General features: G+C 47.0%; 1 protein-coding gene and 1 non-coding gene across 3 annotated transcripts; one reads left to right on the forward strand and one right to left on the reverse strand.

Moving 5' to 3' along the window:
- Nucleotides 1-582: 582 nt before the first annotated feature.
- Trnar-acg lies at nt 583-655 on the reverse strand. The gene has a single exon. It is a non-coding gene; the product is annotated as a tRNA-Arg (tRNA).
- Nucleotides 656-870: 215 nt separating this feature from the next.
- Prmt5 (protein arginine methyltransferase 5) lies at nt 871-10,613 on the forward strand. Of its 2 annotated transcripts, none has more exons than XM_008839900.3 (17): nt 871-1,083; nt 1,646-1,764; nt 2,057-2,142; nt 2,765-2,899; nt 3,158-3,270; nt 3,399-3,448; nt 5,182-5,345; nt 5,897-6,058; nt 6,212-6,289; nt 6,379-6,437; nt 6,517-6,639; nt 6,725-6,900; nt 8,029-8,138; nt 8,336-8,429; nt 8,601-8,717; nt 9,027-9,091; nt 9,890-10,613. In XM_008839900.3, exons 1-17 carry the CDS (start codon nt 974-976, stop codon nt 10,040-10,042), a joined length of 1,914 nt encoding a protein of 637 aa, XP_008838122.2. In that variant the 5' UTR covers nt 871-973; the 3' UTR covers nt 10,043-10,613. The 2 variants fall into 2 exon arrangements, with proteins under 2 accessions (XP_008838122.2, XP_008838123.1); XM_008839901.2 differs by lacking the exon at nt 871-1,083 and adding an exon at nt 1,090-1,237.
- The last annotated feature ends 5,819 nt before the right edge of the window (nt 10,614-16,432 follow it).

Genomic DNA, 16,432 nt, shown 5'->3' on the forward strand with positions numbered 1-16,432 from the left:
CTTGCCTCCGGTTGGTCCCCATTTCCCTCTCAAGGTCTTTCTTTGCTTCAGTGGCTTCCTTCTTTTCCGTGTCTCCAGCGCTATTGACACGGGGACATGTAGATTCTCCTTCCTGGTCCACAGCGATTTCTATGCACTGCAATCACTGTGAATTCCTTTTCTCTGAGGGAAGTGTGTGTGTGTGTGTGTGTGTGTGTGTGTGTGTGTGTGTGTTTATTTACATCTGTGTTCGAAACACAATCACTAGGAGTTATTGACCAAGTTACTACAGTCTATTTTTGAAAAGATAGCATAGTAATAAGACAAAGCTCATTTTAATGGTCCCAGTCATTCACCAAGCTTTTGTGCTCAGATGGACCTATTTAAGTATAGAACCAACATTTTTGACGAGAGTACTGAGAAACGCTTAACAGAGGGTTGCTGCAAAAACTGAACCAACTTAAGGTCTGAAAATGAGAGCGTGAGCAGGGAGCAAAGGAAATAAATGGGCTGAAAATCAAGAAGAAAGAAAAAAAAAAGTGGAAGTCCCACCTATTGGGCTGCGATTGGCAAGGGGTGCAAATAAAGGAGTACCAGTCCCAACGAGCCAGCCAGGAGTCGAACCTGGAATCTTCTGATCCGTAGTCAGACGCGTTATCCATTGCGCCACTGGCCCGCCGACAGTTTCGTCTGGCCCGATGATGATTCTTCAAGCTTATCCTGAAGGGTTTCATGGGACGTGTAGTCTCCACGGAGCTCCGCTGAGGCGAGGCATTCTGGGAGCCTGAGATTGGCAGGCCTGGGGAGCGGCGCCGACGTCACCGCGCGGCCCACGGATGGGCAGGAAGACGGCCCCGCCCCTCCGCCTCGCTCTGGAGTAGGGGCGATGCTCTGGTTGTTAGGGCGACTCGTCCCGCCTCCCGGGAGCCGCTGTCCGTCTTGTGATTGGCTGCTCGCCTGGTGGAATCCCGGCGTGGGCCGCGTGAGGGAAAAGATGGCGGCGATGGCGGTCGGAGGTGCTGGCGGGAGCCGCGTGTCCAGCGGGAGGGACCTCAATTGCGTCCCCGAGATAGCGGACACGCTGGGGGCTGTGGCCAAGCAGGGGTGAGGGCCGGGCCTCCGCGAGCCGAGTGCGGGGTCCAGGTTCGGGGCCGAAGAGGGCAGACTGTCCACCTAGGGGTGCGGGCGTGAGACACCAACGCCACACGAGGGAGAAGCTCGGCCCGAGAAGCCGAGTCCAGAAGTAGCGACTTGTTGGGTAAACTCAGAGAAGGACGCAGTCAGCCCTGCAAGGGCCCTGGCGGCTATTATCAGAGTGGGAGGACCGGAAGGGGCCCGGGAGAGCCGGGAGCGGGAGGCATGAGCAGGACTGGGGCGGATCTGATGTTACAGTCTTGGAAAGCCGGTGATACCAAGGGATAAAACGCTCCTTGGGTTAGATGGAGCTTTTCTCATTCATGTTTGACCTGGTTTTGTTTTGGGGGAGAAATGGATGCACAGTTGCAGCAAAAATAATATGCCCCACGGTGGGCTGATCAGGCTCAGCAGCCCAGGGGGGTGACTGGTGGCAGCGCAAAGGCGGTGCAAAGTCTAGAGTTTAAACCCAGTTGGTTGGATCTCTGGGTCCTCACTTTACATGACGATTCTGGGTCTGTCGCGGTTGTAGGTTTGATTTCCTCTGCATGCCTGTCTTCCACCCGCGTTTCAAGAGGGAGTTCACTCAGGAACCTGCTAAGAATCGGCCTGGCCCCCAGACTCGATCAGACCTCCTGCTGTCAGGAAGGGGTAGGGACCATCCCGTGTGCCCCTTAATTACTAGCGGCAGTAGCAACTTCCCCTTCGTAGGTCTTTACTCTCCTCCTTTCCTGACCTGGTTATATGGTGAAACCCTGGGATGTAGGTAACTTGTTTGCTCCCTTTTTCTTACTAAAACTTGCAGTTCCCTATTCATCAGGCTAACCCTATGTCTGAGAGAAAAGTCTGTCATCTCTACTCTTTATTCCCTTCTAAGAAGTAGAAATCGAACAAGAAAATGCCCAACCTCATTCAGTCTTTGTCTTGGGTTGGGGGACTGCAGACTGGAATACGCTAATTGTGGGAAAGCTTTCCCCATGGATTCATCCGGACTCAAAAGTGGAAAAGATCCGCAGGAACTCCGAGGCGGTAAGCCAGTTTGGTTGCTTCTTGGGATCTTTTTAAAGATTTGGTCTGGCTTAGTGGCACCCACTTGTAATCCCAGCATTTTGGAGGCTCTTCTGGTACTGAGGAGGAGGAAACTCATGTGAGAGGATTGAGCGTTCCAGGCCAGGAAAAGAAGACATTAGTTCTGTTATCAAGCTGGGTGAGGAGAGTGACGTGGTAAATCAGTGTAATTAAAAGTGTTTGGAGCTGGATGTGGTGAATCACTCCTGGAATCTCAGTGGAGGCAGGCAGATCTCTTGGAGTTGGAGGGCAGTCTAGTCTACATAGTTCTAGGTTAGTCAGGGCTACATAGTAACACCCTGTTTCAAAAAAGCGAAAAAAAAAAAAAAAAAAAGGGCTTGATTTTGGCTGGGAGTGAAGTCAGGTGTGTAATTCACTGGCTGAGTGTGGTGGTTTGCAGCTCTAATCCTAGCACTCAGGAGGCTGAGTCAGGAGGATTGCCTCAAATTTAAGGCCAGACTGCATTACATAGTGACTATCAGGGCAGCCTGGGCTACAATACTAGATTCTGTTTCAACTCCTCCCCACCCCAAGAGTATTTGGTTCCTAGCTCTTAACTGTCTTTTTTTGTTTCTCCTTTCAGGCCATGTTACAGGAGCTGAATTTTGGGGCATATCTGGGTCTTCCAGCTTTCCTCCTGCCCCTTAATCAGGAAGATAACACAAACCTGGCCAGAGTTTTGACCAACCACATCCACACTGGCCACCACTCTTCCATGGTATGGCCTTTCCTGCTGTATCTTAGTCTATCTGTGCAGAGTACCTTTTGCTTAGTCATCCCTTAATGCATTTGGCAGAACTGAAATGTCAGTATCCTCCCCCCAGACACTTGCATAGGGATATGTGTGATACTTATACACAGACATAATCATAAATTTGGGAAAGCATATAAAGAGATTAACCTGAGGTCTGGAGCAGGATCTTTTGCGGGAAGCTTCTGGAAAGCCAGTTCTGACAGGCTTCCCTTTCATACGCAGTTCTGGATGCGGGTGCCCTTGGTGGCACCAGAGGATCTGCGGGATGATATCATCGAGAATGTACCAACTACACACACACAGGAGTACAGTGGGGAAGAAAAGACGTGGATGTGGTATGTCTCCTGTGGCTTTACCAGGGTGCAGGTGGGGTGAGAAGAATGGGTGGAGCTGTTAGGCTTGCTGAAGTATGGTGATTTGCAAGCTGTAGGTGACGGTATTTTCTGGTTTTGATTTTGGGCAGGTGGCACAACTTCCGGACTCTGTGTGACTATAGCAAGAGAATTGCAGTAGGTAAGTGCACAGGGTCCTGGGGTAGATGGTGTGTGTGATCTCCTAGGAGCAGAATCGGTGGCTTCAGGGCTGGAGAAATGGCTCTGGTTAAGAGCACTTGATGCTCTATCACATTGGGTGACTCACAATTGACTGTAACTTTAGCTCTGGGGATCTGATGTGTTCTACTGCCCTCCATGGGCACTTGTACATACATGACATACATACACAACACAAATGCACATATACACACATAAATAAGAATCTTTAGCTGGGCATGGTGGCACACACCTCTGATCCCAGCACTCAGGAGGCTGAGGTGGGTGGATCTCTGTGAGTTCAAGGTCAGCCTGGTCTACATAGCAAATGCCAGGACAGCTGGGCTACAGGGAGATCCTGTCTCAAAAAGACCAAAAAAAAAAAAAAAAAAAATCTTTAAAAAAAAAAAAGCAGCAGAAGCTGGGCGAGGTGAATCCCAGCACTCGGGAGGCAGAGGCAGGCGGATCTCTGGGAGTTTGAGGCCAGTCTGGTCTCCATATTGAATCCAGGCCAACTGGGGCTACAGAGAGACCCTGTCTCAAAAAAAAAAAAAGAACAAACCAGTGGTTAGGAGCACTGGTGCTCTTGCAGAGGACCTGGGTTCGATTCCTAGCACCCACATGGCGGCTAACAGCAGTCTGTAACTCCAGTTTCGGGGGAATCCAGCACTCTACTTCTGACATCCACAGGCATTACATAACACAGGTGTAGTTACACACATGCAGGCAATACATTCATACACATAAAATAAAAATAATAAAATATTTTTCAAAACCAGTTTCATTTGGCTGAGGATGTAACTCAGTTGGTGAATGCTTGTGTTAGCATTACATCAATCACCCATAAAACTTGATGTGAGCCAGGTGTGGTGGCACACTTTGAGTCCCAGCACTACGGAGGCAGAGGCAGGTGGATCTCTGTGAGTGCCAGGCTAGCTAGAGCTATAGGAAGACCCTTTCTCAAAAAAAATAAAGTAAAAATAAAAATAAACCAAACCAAAAAAACTTGGTGTGATGACACATGCCTGTGATCCTAGTACTTGGGAGATGGAGGCAGGAGGATCAGAAGTTCATAGTTGGCCAGGCAAGGGACACAAACCATTTATCCCAGGGCTAAATGGAAGCAAGGGCAGGTGGATCTCTGAGATCCAGGAATCCAGGACAACCTGGTCTACATAGTGAGTTCCAGGCCAGCTGTAACTACAGGGAGACCCTGACTCCTAAGTTTTATTCTAAGTTTGATGCCAGGCTGGGCTACATGAGATCTTCTCTCCAAAGAAAAAAAAAAGAATTGGCCTGGAGCGGTAGCTCAGCAGTTAGAACACTGACTGTTCTTGCAGAAGACCTGGGTTTGAATCCCAGCACGCACATGACAGCTAACAATTATCCGTAACTCCAGTTCCAGGGGATCCAACAGTCTCTTCTATCCTCTGCAGGCATTGCATGACACGGGGGCACGTACCTACATGTAGGCCATACATGCATATACATAAAAAGAAAGTATTAGAAAAAGAAAAAAGAATCAGCACTTGGCTATATAGTGAGACCCTGTCTCAAAAAGAAGCAAACAAAGCAGTTTTCTGTATACTGACCCTGTTGACCCTTTGCTTTCCTTATGCCTCAGTCTGCCTTTTAAGAGGAGGAAGAAACAGCTCGCACAGGGGACGGGCTTACTGGCTGGTGATGGTTGACAGACCTTTCCCTTCCTTTGTGTAGCTCTGGAAATTGGGGCCGATCTCCCGTCTAATCATGTCATCGATCGCTGGCTTGGGGAACCCATCAAAGCAGCCATTCTCCCCACCAGCATTTTCCTAACCAATAAGAAGGGATTTCCTGTTCTTTCTAAGATGCACCAGAGGCTGATCTTCCGGCTACTCAAGGTGGGTGGCAGAAGGGTTTTAAAAGGTGATTGAAAGGTGGTGGCACGCCTGTAGTCCCAGCACTTGGGAGGCAGAGGCAGGTGGATCTCTGTGAGTTCAAGGCCAGCCTAGTTTACATAGTTCAAGGCCAGCTAGGGTTACAGGGAAATCCTGTTTCAAAAAGGCCAAAAGAAAAACAATGTGATCCAACCATGTCTCTTATTTAACTTACATATGATGATTTTTTTTTTCCCCTGGGATGATAGAGTTGGAGATTGAAGACAAAAGTGAAAATGTCAGTAGGATCTCCTGAAACTTTGCAGAAGGAACCAGACTTCATGAGAACTTTGTAGAATATTTTTTATTTAGGAAGTTAAAGTAAGGGTCCATGTGGCCCTTTGAGCAATGATGAAGCTTATATAGCATAAGAGGATTTTATAAATTTATCAAAAACTTAAGCTACTTTGTTGGTGTTCAGACAGATGCTAGAAAACTGTTGGCCTGGGTCTTGTTTTATGCAAGGACTTTTGGGCTATAAACCATAATGTCTAATGGTCTGACTTCTTTCACAGTTGGAAGTGCAGTTTATCATCACGGGCACCAACCACCATTCAGAGAAGGAGTTCTGCTCCTACCTTCAGTATCTGGAATACTTAAGCCAAAATCGCCCTCCACCCAATGCCTATGAACTCTTTGCCAAGGGCTATGAGGACTATCTGCAGTCCCCACTCCAGGTAGGTTTGGAGTACTTTTGCAAGGGATGGAGGTAAAAGATGTCTGTTGAATAGGTGATCCAAGATCCTACTGAAGTTCAGGAGGCAGTAGAACATTTTTGACACCTTAACCATTTGCCAGAAACTGGCAGACTTGTCTTTTCCTCTCATCAGCCACTGATGGACAATCTGGAATCTCAGACGTATGAAGTGTTTGAAAAAGACCCCATCAAATACTCTCAATATCAACAGGTACAGTGTTGGGTTCAGAGTGGGAAAGCACACAGGATTTGATCAGTGAAGAAGGGTTATAGCTATGAGGTTTTCTGTCATCCCTCCAGGCGATCTATAAATGTTTGCTAGACCGAGTCCCAGAAGAGGAGAAGGACACCAATGTCCAGTGAGTGCTTTCCTCGTGACCCCAGGGAGTTATATATCTGCTCCATATGCTGAATCTGTTTGCTCATCCCTCTTTTTAGGGTACTGATGGTGCTGGGAGCAGGCCGGGGCCCTCTGGTAAATGCTTCTCTTCGGGCAGCCAAGCAGGCTGACCGGCGAATAAAGCTGTATGCTGTGGAGAAGAACCCAAATGCTGTGGTGACGTGAGTAGCAGCCTGCTTGCTAGGAAGTCTGTCCCTGTTACCAGTTTCCTGCACCCTCTCTCCTTACCTAGCACCTCTGTTTCAGGCTGGAGAACTGGCAGTTTGAAGAATGGGGAAGCCAGGTGACAGTTGTCTCATCAGACATGCGGGAATGGCTGGCTCCAGAGAAAGCAGACATTATTGTCAGTGAGCTTCTGGGCTCCTTTGCAGACAATGAACTGTCACCCGAGTGTCTAGATGGAGCGCAGCACTTTCTGAAAGGTGCCTCTAGGTTGGGGTGTCTGGGGTGTCTGGGGTGGTTGAGACGGCAACCTGAGAAGTTGGACATGGATCAGATCATATGGCTGAGTACTGCTGCTTACTGGGGTAGCAAATGAAATCAGCCATCAGAACTTGAGAGAGATCTAGAACATGGGTGGGATAGAGGTTTGTTGGTTTTATCTTTTTTTTTTTTTTTTTTTGTCTTTTTGAGACAGTGTCTCCTTGTAGCTCCAGCTGACCTGGAACTCACTATGTAGACCAAGCTGGCCTCAAACTCACAAAGATCTGCCTGCCTCTGCCTCCCAAGTGTTGGGATTAAAGGCGTGCGCCACCACACCCAGCAGATGTTTTTATCTTTTTGAGACAGGGTCTCCCTGTCTTCCCAGCCAGCCTGGAACTCAACTGTGTAGACCAAGCTGGTCTTAACCTCAGAGATCTGCCAGCCTCTGGCTCCTGAGTGCTGGGATTAAAGGTGTGTGCCACTATGCCTGGCTGAACTAGAGATTCTTGATCTGAGAGCTATAGACTCCCTGAGCTGGCATAATGTGCACTTTGGGGATGGGATAGAGCCTAGTAGTAGAACGTTTACCTAGATTGTATGGGCCTAAGTTCATTCCCCAGCATGATAGAAAAATAATACCTTGGACTTAGGAACTTTTATGGGGCTTTGTGATGACCCCACACACACACACACACAAACACACAAAATTTCAAAACCATCTGGTTAGAATACAGTCATTTGTTGTTTAATAATGTATTCAGCCGTGGACTGCAAACATGAAGTGGTCTCATCTAGTGAGATCATATCCATCTTCATTTGTATATGAGCACTCTATATATAATAAGTTGTTTAACACACATCCCAGAATTTGTTCCATTGCTAAGTAGTGCATGACTCTATATTAAATTTCTTCACTTTTAATCTGTGACTCTGTAAATTAGCCTAGGAATGGAGTCCCCATGATAGGAGTTGGGAGCAGGCCAATCTGGGATGTGACATTGACCCATCTCTTCCTGCCATGCCCCTAGCAGCCTTACCTTGTTTTGTTGTGGAAGGGTTGAGCCTTTAGTTAGTGCAAACATGCCATTTCCCTCCCTTGGGAACTAATTTGACCCCTTCCTGTGCAGATGATGGTGTGAGCATCCCTGGGGAATATACCTCCTTCCTGGCTCCCATTTCTTCCTCTAAGTTATACAATGAGGTCCGAGCCTGTCGGGAAAAGGACCGTGACCCTGAGGTAAAGAGCTGCTTTTCTGGAAGAAGAGAGTGTTCTTTAGTCTGTTTTCTTCCACTGGAGAAAATGAAGAGATGAAAGAGAAGTTGGGGGCCGAAGGAATGAGTTGAAGTAAAACTCATTTTAGTGTCTTTCTCTGTTTCTGGGGAAGTCGGTATCTCTTGTCTGTCTTGCCCAGCTCTTGCTTTTCTCCTGGACAGGCCCAGTTTGAGATGCCGTATGTAGTTCGGCTGCATAACTTCCACCAGCTGTCTGCACCGCAGCCGTGTTTCACCTTCAGCCACCCCCACAGAGGTAGGTCTGTGCATGGCTCTCCTGACTGAGAAGGACGTGCAGTCACCTTCCTGCATCCTCCCCTTGCCAGCCCAGGTCTGCCTGCAGGCTTCCCTTGCTGGATCTTCCTCATGTTACCAACTTGACTACGACCTTTGGCCTCCTGTCACTCACCCACATCTTTTCTGACAGATCCCATGATTGACAACAACCGCTACTGCACATTGGAGTTTCCTGTGGAAGTGAACACGGTGCTGCATGGCTTTGCAGGCTACTTTGAGACTGTGCTTTATCAGGACATCACACTGAGTGAGTGCGTGGGCAGTGTATGAGGGCATCACAATAGGGATGAACTTGTTGAGTGCACGTATCCTTGGGGCTCTTCCACAAAGCGTTCTTGTTCCTTTCTCTTTTTTCTCTCGGCTCCCTCTGAAATTTTTGAGGCTGAATACTTGATGTTTCCTAAGGTCCAGCACTAATTTAGGGTCAAGAGGAGCCCAGAGTCAGTGAATAGAGATCTCTGATTACTTGTTTCCACCCTTACAGGAGAAACTCTTCTCAACCTAGGTAAGAGGCAAAGTCCTGGAGACCTCAGTTGTTTTCATTTTGTCCCCACAGGTATCCGCCCAGAGACTCACTCTCCTGGAATGTTCTCATGGTTTCCCATTCTCTTCCCTATTAAGGTAGGAATCCGTTTAAGACTCTTTGGGTTAAAGGATAACTTCTGCTAGTGGTGTGCTGCCCCATCCTCAGCTTCATGACTGGCTGGTGATCTGCTGTTACTTGCTCTTAGATCCTGGTTGAGGTTGTCTGCAGCGACCTTCCTGGCCTTCCCACTTCTCCTCTGGCTACTCTTGTGTCCATTCTTCACCTTGAACAAGAATCACTTTTAAAAACTAGTCCGACTTGGTTTCTCTCCTATTTTGAACCCCTCTGTGCTCCCCATTGCCCTTTAGGTCAATGGAACATGGTTGTGAGTTGGTGTGATTTTCTTCCTGCCTTCCAGATGTTGTCTCCAGCCTTCACACCTCTCTCTTTAGCCCATGAGATTCTTTGCTCATCTCTCCACCTAGCTAACTGATCCTCTAGGTCTCCTGGGACATTCTGTTGTCGGATAAATTTTCCTGAGCTCCTAGAATAGATGCTTTCTTGAGAGATTCCATGACAACCTGACATGTTCACAGCATCCACTACACCCTTGTTAGTGTCTTATTGTTCCATATTCTGACAGTAGGTAAGTTTCATGTGGGTTAGAATATTTTGTTGTTTATCTTTGTTGCTGCTGTTTTGAGATAGGCTCTAGAGGTAAAGCCCAAGATGGCTTTGAATTCCTGATCCTCTGCCTCAGTCTCCAGAGTGCTGGGATCATAGGTTTACAGCACCATACTTGATTATTTTTATCATTTAATCTCCACCTACCCTGATACATTGCCACATATAATTCATTAGCTCTACCCTGAACCTCTCTGTCTTTATTACAGCAACCCATTACGGTGCGTGAAGGCCAGACCATCTGTGTGCGCTTTTGGCGGTGCAGCAGTTCTAAGAAGGTGTGGTATGAATGGGCTGTGACAGCTCCAGTCTGTTCTTCCATTCACAACCCTACAGGCCGCTCCTACACCATTGGCCTCTAGCCCTGTGTGCAGTGCTCAGAGTCTTGGAAGGGCTTTGAGTTCTGTTCCTATAGCACAGAAGGTGCAGTCCATCTATGAAACCTTTATCCATCAGAGAGGAACTTGTCAGTCTGCTTTTCTGCCTTACATCATGGTGGGCAAGGGATAAGAATTACAGGACTCTGACAGGCATGGTGGTGCACGCCTTTAAGCCCAGCAGGTGGGAGGCAGAGGCAGGGGATCTCTGTTTCAGGCCAGGCTGGTCTACATAGCAAGTTCCAGGCCATCCATGGCTGTATAGTGAGACCCTGCCTTAAAAAAAAAAAATTACAGAACTCAAGCCACCAATGTGCCAAAGCCTCAGGCCAGGGCTTAAGGAATTGGTAGTGCTGGTTATGAAGCAACATCAACAGGTACTTAGCCTCAAGAGGTTCATTCAAGGGCAGGAGAAAAAAGAAAACTTTATGAAACAGGCCTGAGAACGTGTGCGTTGAACAAATTTCCAGTCCTTTCCCCACCTTCCTCTTGTTTTGATGGTTTTGTGTAAGAAGGAAATACAAATAAAGTCAAATTATGGCCCTTTCCTGCTTTACTCAACTGTTCTGCCTGTTTCCCTGCACCTCACGTAGATCAGGCATATCCAGGCCTGTGACCTTATCCGAAGACCCAAAGAGGCCTAACTTTATTCCTTACTTAAGGGGGTGTTCATGGCAGAGCACTGAGTACTCACTGTGGAAATGTATGAGGTCATGAGTGCCATCCCCAGCAAGATACACAGGTTGAGTGGTAACTCGGACGTCTGGATATAGACTTTTCTGAGCAGTCCGTTAGGCTCTCCCCTGCTTTCCTTAGATGGACTGCCAACCATCTGCAGCAAAATCTCACAGTTGGAGTTTGAAGTCCTAAGAAATAATTTGTCCAATCTTCTGTTTGCAGAAGGGGAGTTGAAAGGCACTGCAATGACATGTTACCACAGACTCAAAATTAGAACTGGAATTCCTGTTCCCTAACAGCAACTTTTTTCTAGGATTGGGCAGCTGAAGTCTCTAGGGGGTGTAGGAAGCCCTAAGAAAGTTCTGAGGTGGGAATACCGTAGCATGGGGGAAGTCACCTGGGAAACCATCTCAAACTTAGATTTGTGGTGGGAGGTTGTGTGGAGGCGCAGATTTGAACCAGTGGGACCAGACAGCATAGCAGATAAATCTGGCTGTACTCTGCCCAGGTCTCCTGGGGCGGCTGGGTAGGCGTTCGCCCAGTGTGGAACCCCGCAAAACCGGCTCAGAAAACCCATGTCCAAGGACGGACTATGGGTCCTCCCAAGGCTTTTCACTCCGCCTAGTTACTTAACCCCTGAGAGACCGGTGATACCGCCCCTGTGCTTGGGTCTCTGGGAGGTTAGCCAATCGCTGAGGATTTGGGGTTGCTAGGAGACATGGTCTGGCGCCGGTGGTCTGGTGCATGCGCAGATCTGGAACACGGGCGGCGCAGCGGGGCGCCATTTCCCGGGAAGAGGAGCGGCGGGACCTGGGGGTGCTTTGCTGCTGAGACCAGAAAGGACGAGTTTCATCTCCAAGTTCCCAAGGAACAGCGAGGATCCCACGGGAACGTCATCCCTCTTACATCACCTAAGAGATGCCAGGCGCCTCCCCTGGCATCATAGCAGTATCACCCAAACTTTTAAAGGAAAGTTTTTCAAGTGTTCACTACGCAGGTAGCCCACTGGCATGAGTGTAGAGATCACCAGCTCGTGATGATCCTATACCAACAGACTGCCCCCTGGCCAGATAGAACACATATACATGATCTATTTTCAGTCATTTGGCAGTAAAGAAATTGAGATTTTTTTCTTTTTTTCAATTCTCAGTTTTTTGAAAATGGCTTTTTTTTTTTTTGAGGCAGGGTCTCCCTGTAGCTACAGCTAGCCTGGAATTACTTGTGTAGACTAGGCTGGCCTCGAACTCAGAGATCCGCTAGCCTCTGACTCCCAAGTGCTGGCATTAATGGTGTGCACCACCATGTCTGGCTTAGGTAACTTTTTTAAAACTTCATTTTCCAATTCTTAATTTTGTTGCCTTCAGGTTGGAGGTGTTTTGCCCAGGTCAATGATTTCACCTGGGAGATGGATGGTACTGTCATCATCCCTCAGACTTCCAGCTTTTGGTAAATTTGTTCTGAAGTGGCTAACTTTTTAAGTATTCTACCCCTCCAGCAGTGTGGTCTGTGCTGTGTCAAAATCTAGGTGCAGTTAGACTGTGGGTCACTAACGTGTTTTTTGGGAGCAGGGATTTAAGAATATGCTATTTGCATAGAGAGTAGGATTGAATGGACTGTGACCCATAAATTAGAGCATTGAAAGATCTTGAAAACTCCCACCCTAAAAACTCGTAATGCTTGGAACTTTACTGCTTTTAGAACTGGAAAGACCCACATAAACCCAATGAGACTCTCAGCCCAGGTGTAACAGCCCCAGCTTCTCAGGAGGCTAAGAAGTTCATCAACTGGGTTCAGGAGTTCAGGGCTGTAGTGCACTACGGTAATCTGGTGTCTGTACTAAGTTTGGCATCAATATGACTTTCTGGGAGCGGGGAACCACTAGGTTGCCTAAGGAGGGATGAACTGGTCCAGGAGGGAAACAGCAGAGCAAAACTCCCTGATCAGTAATGTGCTCTCACCTGTGAATAGCCACTACACAGCAGTCTTGCCAACATGGCCAGACACTGACTCTTGTAAAAGCCAATGAGATTGCCAGTTTCTTCAAATTAGCATCACCTATTGCTAAATGCTTTAGGCAATTTCCTCATTGTTGGAACATCATAATGTATTTAGTATGATGATTTCACTAAGCAACATAATGTGGGCTTATTGCATGTGCACATCATCCATGGTTGACAGAACTATGTGGTGAAGGACTGCTTAAATTGCTTCGTTCATTTATTTCTGAATGAAAACTTCATATACTCGGTTTGTTTTTAGAGGACTGTGAACATCAGTGAAAGTTTTGCATTTTTTTGTTGTTGGAGATTGCATTTAGAGCCTCATGAGTGCTATAGGCACACTGAGTTACACCCCTGGCTCCTATATTTACAGGGTCTTAGAGCCCAAGATGGCCTGGAACTTGATATGTACCTGACCATGACTTGAACTTATGATCCTTCTGTCTCTACTTGCTGAGTACTGGGACTACATGGGACACCATGCCTGGTTTGACTTGGTGCTGAGGATGGAACCCAGCACTTTGTGCCTGCTGGACAAGTACTTTGCCACCCGAGCTACATCCCCACCTACCTTCTGACTCCCTTAAGTGAAAGGTGGTATGTTAGATAGTCCTGCCATGCATGGTGGTACACACCTTTAGTCCCAGTACTTGGGAGGCACAGGCAGGTGGATCTCTGTGATACCAAGGCCAGCTTGGCCTATATAGTTCCAGGCCAGCTGTGGCTACAGGGAGTCTCTGAGTCAAAACAAACAAACAAACAAACAAAAACACCCAAAACAAAAAACAAATAAATACTCCTCTCAACACTGAGCAACTCTTTTGTTTATTAAGAGAGGGTGTTGTGTGACACCATTCCTGGGGAGACATGAACAAACATCTCTTACTAGACAGGGAACCCATGGAGTAGATCCAAGGTAAGGATAACACCAATGTCCAACTTGCTGAACCAAACCAATGAATTTTATTGGGGTTACTTACATGGAAATGAGTGAAAGGTAACTTACAGAAGAAAGGACTCAAAGACAGCTGCATCACCAAAAACCCACCCCAGCGTGGATAATGGCTCATAAAAGCAGGAAACCTGGAGCATACTACACAGCCTGCGGGCAGCCAAATAGGTTGGATAATGTCTTTTCCAGGAAGCTCAGTCGATCTGAGCCTTTCTAGGCAGCTCAGCTGGTCTTTGCTTTTTCCTGGAGGCTCAGCTGGTCTGTGTGTCTCACAGCGGTCCTTACTGCTATATACACTTGGGGAAGAAGGGGCCTAGGGTACATGCTCAATTTTGGGAACTCCCTGAAGCTATTGAGTTGCTCACATCCTGAGCTTAAGGAGCTGAACTCCAAGGTAGAATGTTTTATCTTGGAAGAAATCCCTATGTAACACAGGGTCTCACTCTAGCCCAGACTGGCTTGGAATTCACTATGTAGCCTGGACTGGCTTCAAACTCTTGGCAGTCCTGCCTCAGCCTCCGGAATGGGATTACAGGCATGATTATATATCTGGCTAAGGATGAGCAATTCCTGAAATCAAAGGCATTTCATTTACAGTAAAAGATAAGTTTCTCTCTCTCTCTCTCTCTCTCTCTCTCTCTCTCTCTCTCTCTCTCTCTCCCTCCCCCTCTCCCTCCCTCCCTCCCTCTCTCCCCTCTCTCTCTCTCTACACATGCATGCAAGGCCCTGGGTTCATCCTTACCACCACATAAAAGCAGCTGTGGTAGCACATGCCAGTTGAGCGGTTGAGGCAGGATAATCAGAAATTCTAGGCCAGCCTGGGGTACATGAGACCCTGTTTGAAAAATAAAGCACAAATAAACAACACAAAGAAGATAAAACTTTTGGGTATATTTCCCTGAAAAGAATTACTTTCATACAAAATATGAGAAAGTGAAAGCTGGACATGGTGGCACACGCCTTTAATTCCAGCACTTGGGAGGCAGAGGCAGACAGATCCCTGTGACTTTGAGGCCAGCCTGGTCTACATAGTGAGTTCCAGTCCAGTTGGGGATACAGGGAGACCCTGTCTCAAAAAGGCCAGGAAAAAAAAAAAGAAAAGAAAATATGGAAAGTGATTCATTTCATAGAAATTCTTCAAATTATAGCTAAGTTTGCACAGTGAGACCCAGTCTCTGAAAAAAAAAAAAAAAGACATTCCTTAAATCAGAGGCTTGGGAGATTTCTCAGTGGGTAAAGTACTTGCTGTACAAGCTTGAGGACCTGCATCCCCTGTACCCACATAAAAAGGCATGGCTGTGATCCTAGTGCTGAGGGTGGGGGCCACGGAGGTAGGCAGTCCTTGGCCAGCCAGCCTAGCCACTAGCAAAAGACCCAGTTGCAGAGGTGAGCACACATGTGCAAACATACACATACACCACACACAAAAAAGATGTCAACTTTCTCATTTCTGCGACTTAGCATGTGTTTTGAACGTTCCTTTTAAAAATAATTCAAGTTAGTATTTATTTTTGTTTTATGGCTTACAGTTCCAGACCAAGATCAAAGGTCTGTGTGTGGAAATGACCTTCCTGGCTAGCAGAGTACCAAGGTGATGCGGGCTGTCAGGTGAGAGAGGAGAAGCCTATGTGTGGTCTCCTCTCTTCCAAAAAAATTTTTTTCTTTTTGGTCTTTTTGAGACAGGGTCTACCCCATAGCCCCAGATGGCCTGGAACTATGTAGACCAGGCTGGCCTTGAACTCACAGAGATCTGCCTGCCTCTGCCTCCTGAGTGCTGGGATTAAAGGCATGCAACACCATGTCCAGTTCAAAAAATTATTTATTTATTTATCTTAAATATTTTATTTATTATTTTTGTTTTATGTGTATGAGTGTATTGCCTGCATGTATGCGAGTGCACCCATGTCATGCAATGCCTTGGAGGTCAGAGAGGGCTTTGGATTCCCCTGGAACTGGAGTTAAGGATGGTTCGTAGCCACATGTGGGTGCTGGGAATCGAACCCAGCTGGGTCCTCTGCAAGAGCAGTCAGTGCTCTTAACTGCTGAGCCATCTCTCCAGCCCCCTTATTTATTTTTAATTTTATGTGTATGAGTGTATTGCCTGCATGTATGTAAGTGTACCTGTGTCATGCAATGCTCAAGGAGGTCAGAAGAGGGTGTCGATTCCCTGGAACTGGAAGGTTGTTAGCTGCTATGTAGGTGCTAGGAATCTAACCAGGATCCTCTGCAAGAGCAGCTGGTGCTCTTAACCTCTGAGCCATTTCTCCAGCCCCCTCTTTCAAAACTTTTTAATTAATTATGTCCAGATCCTGGACAAGCAGACAGGGCCACTGATAACTAATAAATACATCACACTTCTGGTTTCTTGGTCTGAGATAAAGGCCTGGGGGTGCCTTCTCTAGTCAGCAAAGCTCCTTTTCCATCTGATGAGTCTAAACCAATTTAGATAAGACGAAGGCTGATTCTGGACATATCTCAGTTTGTGACCTATGGGCCCTTTCTTCTTTAAATTGACCAATCCAAAATTAGGGGACGGGTTCACGCCCTGTACCACCAAAATCAATGTGTGAATTTCTTCACTTGGAATCAAGTTTGATACCTGATGCTTTCAGTTGTTTCTGAGATTTTCCTGCCTTTTATTTCTTTTATTTGTGAAGAAAACAAACCTGATCAAATCCCTAGATGGTAACACTTCATTTTTATGAGACAGAGTCTCATGCAGCCGAGCTAACCTCAAACTTGCTA

Source organism: Nannospalax galili, unplaced genomic scaffold, assembly GCF_000622305.1.
Source record: "Nannospalax galili isolate Female #2095 unplaced genomic scaffold, S.galili_v1.0 scaffold1119, whole genome shotgun sequence".
Taxonomy (NCBI): domain Eukaryota; kingdom Metazoa; phylum Chordata; class Mammalia; order Rodentia; family Spalacidae; genus Nannospalax; species Nannospalax galili.

What these genes read in the sequence shown, in the direction of transcription:
- Prmt5 (XM_008839900.3), top strand. Translation starts at nt 974, where the DNA reads ATGGCGGCGATGGCGGTCGGAGGTGCTGGCGGGAGCCGCGTGTCCAGC. An exon ending in TGATCTTCCGGCTACTCAAG is followed by an intron (nt 5,346 to 5,896) that starts GTGGGTGGCAGA and finishes CTTCTTTCACAG; the next exon opens with TTGGAAGTGCAGTTTATCAT. An exon ending in AGCGCAGCACTTTCTGAAAG is followed by an intron (nt 6,901 to 8,028) that starts GTGCCTCTAGGT and finishes CTTCCTGTGCAG; the next exon opens with ATGATGGTGTGAGCATCCCT.